The 12,290-nt window shown below is 47.7% G+C and overlaps 1 protein-coding gene across 2 annotated transcripts in view; it reads right to left on the minus strand.

The window, feature by feature from the left end:
- entpd6 (ectonucleoside triphosphate diphosphohydrolase 6) overlaps window positions 1–10,229 on the minus strand; it is a 60,530-nt gene extending 50,301 nt beyond the window's left edge. For both annotated transcript variants that reach the window (XM_072581304.1, XM_072581303.1), the window contains exons 1-2: window positions 10,108–10,229; window positions 5,946–6,236 (exon numbers count right to left, since the gene is read on the minus strand). In XM_072581304.1, coding sequence (XP_072437405.1) covers window positions 5,946–6,177 — 232 coding nt within the window. In that variant the 5' untranslated portion in view covers window positions 6,178–6,236; window positions 10,108–10,229. The remainder of the gene's footprint in view (window positions 1–5,945; window positions 6,237–10,107) is intronic.
- Between the last annotated feature and the right edge of the window lie 2,061 nt (window positions 10,230–12,290).

The following is a 12,290-nucleotide window of genomic DNA, read 5'->3' on the forward strand; positions in this document are numbered from 1 at the left end:
AATAGGGTTGGTTTGGAGGGATATGGGCCCAGTGCTAGCAAATGGGACTAGATTAGGTTAGGATATCTGGTCAGCATGGATGAGTTGGACCAAAGGGTCTGTTTTGGTAGTGTACATCTCTATGACTCTACTTAAATTCTGATAATCAAATAAATCTGGAATAAGCAGCCATCAACAGTTTAGTGATTATAAAACTAGTGAACAGTCACGAAAATTACATCTGATTCACTTAATGTCCTTAAAGTAAAGGAATCCGTCAGCCTTGCGCAGTCTGCCCTGTATCACCTGTAGCGATGTGGTTCACTCTTAAACTGTATCAAATCTCAATTTTAAAAAATCAAATACAATAAAACCAAATGAACCAGGTAGAATCATTCTAGATTAGGATAAAGGCAAAAGTAATCCAGTTGATTCTATAAAGTGCGCCTCATGTCTGGGGACTCGCATCAAAATTAGTGACAGCCAACTCAAGTGACAGTCATACATGATATTTATACCTTTCGTACAACTTCCCAGACATCTCTAGCAATACCTTGTCCCACTGGCAGGATAGATCTATCAGAGGTAGCATTGCGTATAATCATGTGCAATTGAGAGTGGGAAATACTGGGAGTCCTCAACATGGAGTCTGGATCTCGTGAAGTCCCATGGTATCGCATTAAGCTTAAATCAGGAAACATCCTGATTTCACCTACTACCCTCCCTCAGCTGATACTCCATGTTGAACCCCATGTGGAAGCAGCAGGTATCTAGGATGGACGTGGAATTTCATGTCCATGATGGTTAAGTCTACACTGAGGACATCCTTTAATGTGACACTATTAACATGCTAATTGGATTGATTCAGAACCGATATACTACCTCAACATTGGGAAATCAGGACAGTTTGCTATTTAACTATATTCAACCACAATCCATAAACAACTTCACTCACTCTGACATCACCATCAAATCAGGGTACTGAACCCTGGCTCAAAGAGAAATGTAGTGAGGATGCTAGGAGCATGTGTGGTACGTATATTGTAAATCCAATTCTCTTTTCAATATTACTGCGTTGAATCTGTGTCGAATCTGCGTCCTCTATCTCTTCAACCAGTTCATTTCAAATCATTATGCCAGCTGCATAAGACCTTTCACTTCATTACTCCTGCTTCTTTTCCCAAAATACCTTAAGTTTGTCCCCTCTTTTGTAATAATTAAGAGAGCAGAGATTGAGAACACACACTGGATTATCAACACCAAACTCACAGGGATCAAATTTATGAAAGAGGAGGAAACCAACAACCAATTCCAATTCCCATTCCTGGATGTGATGGTAGAATGAACACAGAATGGTGAATGAACAAAAGTGTACAGAAAAACCCCACACACAGACCAGATCCTGAACTACAACAGCAACCACCCAAACACACACAAGAGAAGCTGCATTAGGACCCTCTTCAAAAAGGGCTACAACACACTGCAGCACTCCCCGCTTGCAAAAAGAGGAAGAACACCTCTACAAAGTCAAAGTCATCGCCAAGAATGGATATCCCCGCAACTTTATCCATAGATGCCTAATAGACAAATAATGCAACAAGGATGTGCCATGACCTAACACACTAGCCAAGCTATCTTATGTAAAAAAAACACTCATGGAACTAATAGCCAGACTTTTCCAACCAGATTCATGACAGCCTATAAACTGACAGCCATGCTCAGACAACAACTCACCAAAAGAAAAGACCCACTACCCATCATATGCAAAATAAATGTGGCTTACAAGATTCCATGCAAAGATTGCATGAAACACTATATGAAACAAACAGGCAGACAACTAGCAATCCGCATCCATGAACGTCAATAAGCCACGAAACAGTGACCAGCTGTCCCTAGTAGCCATATGTATGAATGACAAGGACGACAAATTTGACTGGGACAAACAATAATAGGACAAACTAAACAGAGGACAGCTGGATAATTTCTAGAAGCATGGTAGTCATCCATGGACTCCAATAAACACATTGTAGTGGTATATTGGGTCTAGGTCATGAATAACCAAAACGAGCAACCTGAAGCAGCAGGAACAGAACTAAATGAATTCCAGAAGACAGTACAGCAGCACTTCACAGGAGGCTCCAATGCATCCAAGATGTCACCTAGACAGGGGACAAAATGTCTGCAAATCAACTTCCCAGCTCAGCGAACATACCCACAACTGCAGCAACCAGCACTTGAGCTACAAATCTTTACACAACCCTTGATCTGTCCCTTCTGGTTATCGGCCATCCTGCCAGTCTAAACAGCTTCTGATTATTTACTACCTTAAAACCTAGTATACCAGCGAACATCCCTATTAAATTTCCTTTTATTCTAGTCAAAGAACAATGAAGCTGCTATAATCTCGCTACGAAACTCAAATCCCTTAACCCTGGTCTTCTTCTAGCACAGAATTGGATATAGACAACATTCTGGCCGACGTCTAACCAAAAATTTATAATTTGGAGGTTGGAATGGGGTGGGCAAAGTTAAAAATCAGGTAATAGCCCAAAGATTTATTTGCAAGTACAAACTTTCAGAGTGCTGCTCCTTCATCAGGTAGTTGTGAAGTAGGATCATAAGGCAGAATTTATAGCAAAAGGATTACAGTGTCGTACAATGGAAATGATATATTGAAAAACCTAGATTTTTGTTAAGTCTCTCGTCTTTTAGAATGGATTACAGGTTTCAGTTCATTAATATGTAAATCCCAGAACTTCTTTTAAGTCACATTCTCAAGATAAGTTAAGGTTTTATTTTAAAAAGTGACATCTCAGCTCAGCCAATGCATTAAGGGTGACAGGCATGGGTTGCAACCAATAGGGTACCCTTCGTTGTCCACTACTTCCCGAGAGCTGAAAAACTACGCCATGTTCTTTACAGAAAAATGCGTTGCTGGAAAAGCGCAGGTCAGGCAGCATCCAAGGAGCAGAAGAATCAACGTTTCGGGCATAAGCCCTTCTTCAGGAATCATTATGCCCGAAACATCGATTCTCCTGCTCCTTGGATGCTGCCCGACCTGCTGCGCTTTTCCAGCAACACATTTTTCAGCTCTGATCTCCAGCATCTGCAGTCCTCACTTTCTCCATGTTCTTCACAGCCTGGAACACATTACCGATGAGGGTGAACACCTTGCCAAGACCTTCCCTACACCTCCACTTTTCGCCCTTAAAACAACCACCAAACCTTAAACGGATCATTGTTCGCAACAAACTGCCTGGCTTTCAGGACATCAACCACAACACCATACAACCCTGCCATGGCAAACACTGGAAGGCAAATACAGTGTCAGAGTGTCGACATTGATACCACCATTAAATGTGAGGACACCACACACCATGTATACGGCAGGTACTTGTGTGACTCAGCCAACATGGTCTCTCATATGCTGGAGGCCAGGAGCCCCGAGTCATGGTACATTGGCGAGACCAAGCAGACACCACAACAGCGGATGAATGGACACCATGCAACAATCTCTAGACAGGGGTGTCCGTCCCAGTCAGGGAACTCTCCAGCAGTCGTGGACATTCAGCCTCTGATCTTCGGGTAACCATTCTCCAAGGCATGGTTGCTCAGTGGTTAGCACTGCTGCCTCAACGCCAGGGACCCAGGTTCAATTCCTGTCTCAGACAACTGTCTGTGTGGAGTTTGCGCAGTCTCCTTGTGTCTGTGGATTTCCTCTGGGTGCTACGGTTTCCTCCCACATTCCAAAGATGTGCAGGTTAAGTGGTTTGGTATGCTAAATTGCCTATAGTGTTCAGGGATATGTAGGCTAGGTGTATTAGTCAGGGGTAAATATAGGGTAGGGGGAATAGGTTTGGACGGGTTACTCTTCACAGGGTCGGTGTGCACTTGTTGGCCGAAAGGCCAGTTTCCACACTGTAGGGATTCTGTCAGATAGACTTCAGTATAGGCAACAACACAAAGTGACTGAGAAGAGGCTGATAGCCAAGTTCGGTACCTTGGGTTTATGTCACGCTGCAAGTGACCCAACTACACTATACATTCTCTCACACACAGAATAAATGTTCACACAGACCCTCTCTCATACACATACGCCTCCTTTCACCCCATCACACTCACTTTACCAAGCTTGCACACACAAACACACACACACTTCCCTGCACATGCAAATACACAAGTCCATATTGGGTGAATTTGTATTTGCAGACACATTCTATTTTGCTCAAAAAATGCAATCTGCAGGCAGTCAATCCATGTAATATTTTGTAAATTCTACTTTGGAAATAGAACCAGTCTGACTCAAGATTGGAATACAGATTCTAACCTCACACCTTTAATGCATTGTCTGAGCTGAGATGACAACTTAAGGTTTTATTTTTAAAAAAGCTATCTCGAGAATGTGACTTAAAAGTAGTTCTGGAATTTAATTATTAATGAGCTGAAACCTGCAACCCACTCTAAAAGATGAGAGATTTAATAACAATATAGGTTTGTTCAATATATCATTTCAGATGCATGATATTGTAATTTTTTTGCTATAAATTCTGCATATTATGGTCCTGCTTCACAGCTACCTGATGAAGGAGTAACGCTCTGAAAGCTAATACTTCCAAATAAACCCGTTGACTATAAGCTGGTGTTGTGTGATTTTTAACAATAATTTATGAAGATTTAGCATCAGGACTCAAAGTACATGGGCAGGGGTTGGTGCAGCAAATTTGTTCCCAAAAGCCCTTAAAACATCTGGGATATTTTAATCATGTGGGGTGGCCAGAGAGAAGTCATCCCCATACCCAGAATAGAGAATCTTAGAGAAGTAGTTTATCCAGAGATCCTGTGTCTCTCCAGCTCCTTCGATAATACATTGCCTTTCTCCTGCCTCGCCCTGCTTAATGTAATTTCCCTATACCTGTACTTTTAATTCTAAAGCTGTGAATGCCATGTTTTTGTTTTAAAAAAGCAACTGCAAGATGCCCTATCACTTTCAAAGATTTATCTATATTGTAACAATTATGAGGTTTAAAACACTGCTATATTATGCGGCTCTAATGTTAAGGTAAAGGAAAGAAAGGAGTCATGTGACCATGTTGGAATCTGATTCACAGCTTGAAAACAATAAATGCTGGAGGTCAGAAGGTCAGACAGCATCCATGATAAGACAGCAAGCTAACATCTCGAGTCTACTTGAAGAGTTGTCTAGACTCAAAACGTTAGCTTGTTCTCTACTCTCCATGAATGCTGTCTGACCCTCAGATCTCCAGGGTATTTGTTGTTTTCAGTACCGATTCCAGCATCTGCAGTAATTTGCTCTCACAGTAAGCCGCCATCCTCAAATGCCCTCAAGGATGAGTTGGTGAACTGCATTTTTAAACTGTGTGGTGTGGGTACACCCATGGAGTTGTCATGGAGTTCTGGGATTCTCAAACCAATGATCTCAGTCTCCCAAAGTGAGAAAGATGTTTGTGGACATGAAGTTGTAAACAGATATTTTTATTCATTGACAGGATGAGGGCATCGCCAGCTAGCCAGCATTCATTGTCTACCCCTAAGTTAAGAGTCAACCACATTGCTGTGGGCCTGGAGTCACACGTAGGCCAGACTAGGTAAGGACAGCAGTTTCCTTCCCTAAAGGACATTAGGGGACCAGATTGGCTTTTCTGACAATCGACAATGGTTTTGTGGTCATTGTTAGACTATTAACTCCAGACTTTTTTTTACGTTATTGAATTCAATTCCACCCATTTGCCATGGCAGGATTCTAACATTGTCTCCAGAACATTACCTGGTATCTGGGTTAACAGACCAGTGGTAATGCCACTAGGCCCTCACCTCCCCATACAGCATTATTACTCAAACTACAGTTACTAATTGCAGTTAAAAAGTATTGGAGCAGGGGTCATGTTTCTCAGTATCAGTATCCACATCTTAGCAATTTTGCAAAGTAGCTGGAAACAAACACCTACCATTTGGCAACTTGGTAAACTTGAAGACATGAATGCGTGTCCCAGTACTGCCAGCATCAAACATAATTCCATAGAAGTCTTGAGGCACAGATTGTCCAAGTGCTGCCTGAATGATGAATCCAAGCCCATTTTGTGTTCTTTGAAAAGGTCGCTTTTGATACACATATATTAATATGCATACGAAAAGGACAAACACATATGCAACTTTTGGTACCTTCATGGCTCCCAGCATTTAAAATCATTTTTTTTGGCTGCAGATTCAAGCACAATTTGCACAACTCATTGTAGAATCTGTAATAAAAGTTAGTTTAAATAATTAACCAGTTTCAAATATTTAAGACATTTTCTCAAGCTGGACAGTGAAAGTGTTCTTGCTTTTTAATCAGCAGTGTGTAGCCTTGCAAAATTCTCAAAGTAGCAAAATTTAAAACCAAACAAATCCAGGTAATCAATGCTGGATTAATTGTAACATGTACTAAAATGCAGTATAATGCTGCACTGCTGAGGCAGAGTGGGACCAATGACCAAAATGACCCTTTCAAAAGCTGATGTTACACCCATTATCTGTTCTGACACATATGTGGCACCAGTCTTAGAGACTAGTTGACTCTGAAGGGACATGGCAACTTACTCAGCCTTAGAAGGAAAACTTCTGATGGGCAATTAATGTTAACTTTGCCAGCAACATCCACATCAAAAGAATGGGTATAAGAACAAAAAAAAAGACTTGGCCCAGTACACGCAAAACTCATGTCAAACTGTGCTCAGCATTCGCAATGTGAATGAAAATGACAATTTTATAGTCTTTGACTTCTCTTTAGCAAGGTGGGAGGGGGGGGGGGGGGAGGTGTATTTTCTAATCTATTTATAATGCCTGGTTGAAACATTGAAAATAGCAATAGGTCAGTGGATCAGGGCTACTTTGAAGTTCCATTGGATCTTAACTGGTCAGTCTCGTTGTTATTTTCCTACAATATCCCTATATCGCTTTTTACCTTAATCTAGAAATCCATTAATATTTGAGATGAGGAATACACTTAGTGAGCCTCCTCAACCCTCCAGTGTAGACAATTCCAAAGAGTCGCATTTAGAGGAAAGAAATTCCTCATTTCAATCCTAAACAAACTACCCTTATTTGAGTTTGCCTCCCCCTGGTTTTAGCACCATCGACAGTAGATAATTCTTCCTGCTTGTGTCCTGTCAAGCCCTGTAAGAAGCTCTTGTATGCTTCATCTAGATCACTGGTGTAAGCCTAAAGTACAAGACATATTTAAATAGCAAGCAAACAAACAACTTGAAAATTACATTGCTGTTTTGGCTGCTGGTAGTATTCTTGTGTGAGAATCAGAAAGTTCTGCTTTTGAGTATCATTCCAGCCATCTGATTACTAAATCTAAGTTGAAACTCTGGTGCCAAAGTGAAGGAATGCTATTGTTAGAGATGCCATCTTTCAAATGACATGTTACCCTAAAGAGGAAATTAATATTCTTCATATAATCTGGATTACAATTGATTATTATTTGAGGGATCAATATTGACCATGTGGAATGATTCACTTTATTTTGAACCAGTACCATGGAAACCTCCACATCCACCTAAGTAGGGGGTGAGGGAAGAATCTGTGACTCTTAACATCTCAAGTGAAAAACAACACCTCAGACAGTGTAACACTTCAATCATCCTATGTAGCGTGTCATCTAGATTATATGTTCAAGTCTATGGAGTGGCACTACAACCTTCAATTTACTGCCCACAGACTTCTGATTCACTCTTATCACTGAATCAAGGATGACATAATTGTTTCAAAGGCAGAAAATTATGCAGAGCTACAGAACAGAATAAGTTATACTAATAGATTGCTTTTTCATGGTGAGTCAGAGGATGCATTATTGGAACGTGCATTATGTCATTGTGTTATAATCAAGGAAGTTTAAAAATTATGGAATTAAGGCAATAATCTCAGTAAATAATCCCAAAACCCTGCTGGGTCATAATTTAGCAAATTGGAAGTAGTTTAACATAGACCATGAAAAATATCAACACACTCATGGTTACTGTATAACATAGTTATCCTCTTGGTAGGCATTTTAATTAAACCACGAGGTTGCTAGAAAAGCTCAGCAGGTCTGGAAGCATCTGCACAGAGAAATCAAATTTTCCTCAGAATTGAAGGAAGCTAGGAAAATGTTGTCAGGGGATGGAGGGGGGCAGGGAGAGGGAGGGCAGAGCTCGTGAAAGCAGGATGAGGGAGGAAGGGAGCAGGGTGAGGGTGGGGGAGCAGTGTCAGTAGGGTGAGGGAGGGCAGAGCAGGGCAGGGGTTGGTGCAGCAAATTTGTTCCCAAAAGCCCTTAAAACATCTGGGATATTTTAATCATGTGGGGTGGCCAGAGGGGAGGGGGGGGAGGGGGAGGGGGGGAGGGGGAGGGGGGGGGAGGGGGAGGGGGGGGGAGGGGGAGGGGGGAGGAGGGGGGGAGGGGGGAGGGGGGGGGAGGGGGAGGGGGGGGGGAGGGGGAGGGGGGGGGGAGGGGGGAGGGGGGGGGGGAGGGGGGGAGGGGGAGGGGGGAGGAGGGGGAGGGGGAGGGGGGAGGAGGGGGAGGGGGGGAGGGGGAGGGGGAGAGGGGGGGAGGGGGAGAGGGGGGGAGGGGGGGAGGGGGAGGGGGAGAGGGGGGGAGGGGGAGGGGGAGAGGGGGGGGAGGGGGGGGAGGGGGGGGAGGAGAGGGGGAGGGGGGAGGGGGGGGAGGGGGGGAGGGGGGGGAGGAGGGGGGGAGGGGGAGGGGGGGGGAGGGGGAGGGGGGGGGGGAGGGGGAGGGGGGGGGGGGAGGGGGAGGAGGGGGGGGGAGGGGGAGGAGGGGGGGGGAGGGGGGGGAGGGGGGAGGGGGGGGGAGGGGAGGAGGGGGGAGGGGGGGGGGGAGGGGGAGGAGGGGGGAGGGGGGGGGAGGAGGGGGAGGGGGGGGAGGAGGGGGAGGGGGGGGAGGAGGGGGAGGGGGGGGAGGGGAGGGGGGGGAGGAGGGGGAGGGGGGAGGAGGGGGGGAGGGGGGGGGAGGGGGGGAGGGGGAGGGGGGGAGGAGGGGGAGGGGGGAGGAGGGGGAGGGGGGAGGAGGGGGAGGGGGGAGGAGGGGGAGGGGGGGGAGGGGGAGGGGGGGAGGGGGAGGGGGAGGGGGAGGGGGGGGAGGGGGAGGGGGGGGAGGGGGAGGGGGGGGAGGGGGAGGGGGAGGGGGAGGGGGAGGGGGAGGGGGGGGAGGGGGAGGGGGGGAGGGGGAGGGGGGAGGAGGGGGAGGGGGGGGAGGGGGGAGGGAGGGGGGGGAGGGAGGGGGGAGGGGGGAGGGAGGGGGGAGGGGGGAGGGGGGAGGGGGGAGGGAGGGGGGGGGAGGGAGGGAGAGGGGGGGAGGGAGGGAGGGGGGGAGGGAGGGAGGGAGGGGGGGAGGGAGGGAGGGAGGGGGGGAGGGAGGGGGGGGGGAGGGAGGGAGGGGGGGGGGGAGGGAGGGAGGGGGGGGAGGGAGGGGGGGGAGGGAGGGAGGGGAGGGGGGGGAGGGGGAGGGGGGGAGGGAGAGGGGGGGAGGGGAGGGAGGGGGGGAGGGGGGGGAGAGGGGAGGGGGAGAGGGGGGGAGGGGGAGGGGGAGAGGGGGGGAGGGGGAGGGGGAGAGGGGGGGAGGGGGAGGGGGAGAGGGGGGAGGGGGGGGGGAGGGGGAGGGGGAGGGGGAGAGGGGGAGAGGGGGAGAGGGGGGGAGGGGGGACGGGGGGGAGGGGGGAGGGGGGACGGGGGAGGAGGGGGAGGGGGGGGAAGAATGGGGGGGAGAGGAGGAAGAATGGGGGGGAGGAGGAAGAATGGGGGGAATCAGAGGGGGAAAATGGGGGGCAGGAAATCAGATGGGGGGAGTGAATGGGGGTGGAAAATGAGGGTGGAGAAGAATGAGGGGGGAATGAGGGGGGTAATGGGGTGGGGGGAGAGGGGAGGGAGGAGGGGATGGGAGGAATGAGGTTGAGAGAGTGGGGGGTGAGAGTGAGAAGTAAGGAGGGAGGGGAGGGGCGGGGCAGGGTGAGAGGGAGATTGGGGCGGGGAGGGTGCACATTGAAATTCCGGGAGTGGTGGGCGGGCAGTTAAACCCGGCGCAGGAGGAGTGGCCTCCCTCGAGGCTGAGACCGCGGACTTGAGGAAACTTACCGAAGCGGCTCCGTCCATCACCCAAGATCCGCCAGGCGCCGACCGCCATCGACACTCAGCGTCAGCTGTTAGGAGGCGCTCGTCCCCGCGGGAGCGGCCCCGCGCACCCAACTGCTGCTGCGCGGGATTGGACTGGGTGTGGGTGCGCGCGCACAAGATGCTCCAAGTCGCCTCGAGCTCCCCCACAGCGCATGCGAACTGGGTTCAGTTAATATGGGTTTAATGCAGTTGGGGTGTGGGTGAGATTTTAGATTAGATTAGATTACTTACAGTGTGGAAACAGGCCCTTCGGCCCAACAAGTCCACACCGACCCACCGAAGCGCAACCCACCCATACATCTACCCCTTACCCAACACTACGGGCAATTTAGCATAGCCAATTCACCTAACCTGCACATCTTTGGACTGTGGGAGGAAACCGGAGCACCCTAAAGAAACCCACGCAGACACGGGGAGAATGTGCAAACTCCACACAGTCAGTCGCCTGAGGCAGGAATTGAACCCAGGTCTCTGGCGCTGTGAGGCACCGTGCCACCGTGCCACCCATTAGATTCCCTACAGCGTGGAAGCAGGCCCTTCGGCCCAACCAGTCCACACTGACCCTCCGAAGAGAACCCCACCCAGACCCATTACCCTCTGACTAATGCACCGAACACTATGGGCAATTTAAAATGGCCAATTCACCTGACCTGCACATCTGCAAACGTATGTGCACGTGCGTGCATGCATGTGCATGTATGTGTTGGGGGGTGGTTGTGAGTGTCTGTGAGAGAGTGGGTGCATGTGTGTGAGTGTGAGTATAAATGGGTATAAGTTTTGCGAGGGTGCGTGTGTGTATGTGTGTAGGAGTGTGTGTCACTATTATGCATGGGAACACCTCCCACCATGTATGTGGCAGTTACATCACACTGTAAACTTGTGCTATAAATTCTGTGTTTTACAATCTTATACTCCACAACAACCTGATGAGGGAGTAGTGCTCCGAAATTTGGTGCTTCAATTAAACCTGTTGGACTATAACCTGGTGTTATGTGATTTTTAACTTTGTACACCCCAGTCCAACACTGGTATTTCCAAATCATATCAATTTTTAGACCTTTTAGCTTTTCTAGCACTTTCTCTTTTGTAATGGCTATAAGCGGCCCGACCAATTCACCTATAAATTCTTTATAGAACTCAGCCTGGAATCCAACTTTGCCCCCTAACTCTCCTTAATTGTTGGGATATTACTCATCTCTTCTACTGTGAAGACTGACGCAAAGTGAAGTTATTCAGCTATTTCCTTATCTTCCATCACTAGCCTTCCAGCATCAATTTGGAACGACCCAGAAAAGACAAAAGGGAGAACAACAGCGTCTGCTCGAGGCTCACCTGAAGGCAGCTGAGACAGCATATGTTGTCAGGCCCTCCATTACTAAACTACAGCGGATCACAGCCCTCAGGGAAACTTTGAATACCGCACTTACTCAAACAGCAAAGAGGGAGATACTATTTGCGAAGCAGAGAGTATTTGAATGTGGCGCTAATCCGGACAGGTATCTAGCGTACCTTGCCAGAAAGAAAAATGCTCCCCAATCCATTATGTCTATTAGAGAGAGTGCTGGTACCCTGACTTGTGATTGTAAAAAGATCAACGCAGCTTTCAGAAAGTTCTATTTTGAATTGTATAAGTCGGAGAGCTGTGAGGATAGAACGGAGAAGATGAGTCTTTTTAAAAAAAATCTGGCCCTCTTGGGCCTAACCTCAGAGCAGGTGTTGTTCTTGAACGCCCACCTGATAACCCAGGAAGTACAGGAGGCGGTGAGGCACCTCCAGAACGGTAAAGGACCTGGATTCCAGGCTGAGTTCTATAAAGAATTTATAGGTGAATTGGTTGGGCCGCTTATAGACATGTACAATTATTCACTGTCAGGGTTGCCTCCCGACTTCTCTGAGAGAAACAAGTATCTCTTTCATTCTCAAGAATGGAAAAGCCCCAGATGACTGCTCTTCATACAGACCAATATCCTTATTGAATGTGGACTTTAAAATATTCTCAAAAATGTTGGCATTAAGATTGGATAGGGTTTTACCATTCATTATAAAAGAGGATCAGACGGGGTTTATAAAGGATTGCAGATCGACTAATAACATTAGAAGAGTGTTAAATATGGTACAAACCTGCCAGCAAGAAGCGATACTGA

The sequence above is a fragment of the Chiloscyllium punctatum genome, chromosome 11 (genome assembly GCF_047496795.1).
Source record: "Chiloscyllium punctatum isolate Juve2018m chromosome 11, sChiPun1.3, whole genome shotgun sequence".
Taxonomy (NCBI): domain Eukaryota; kingdom Metazoa; phylum Chordata; class Chondrichthyes; order Orectolobiformes; family Hemiscylliidae; genus Chiloscyllium; species Chiloscyllium punctatum.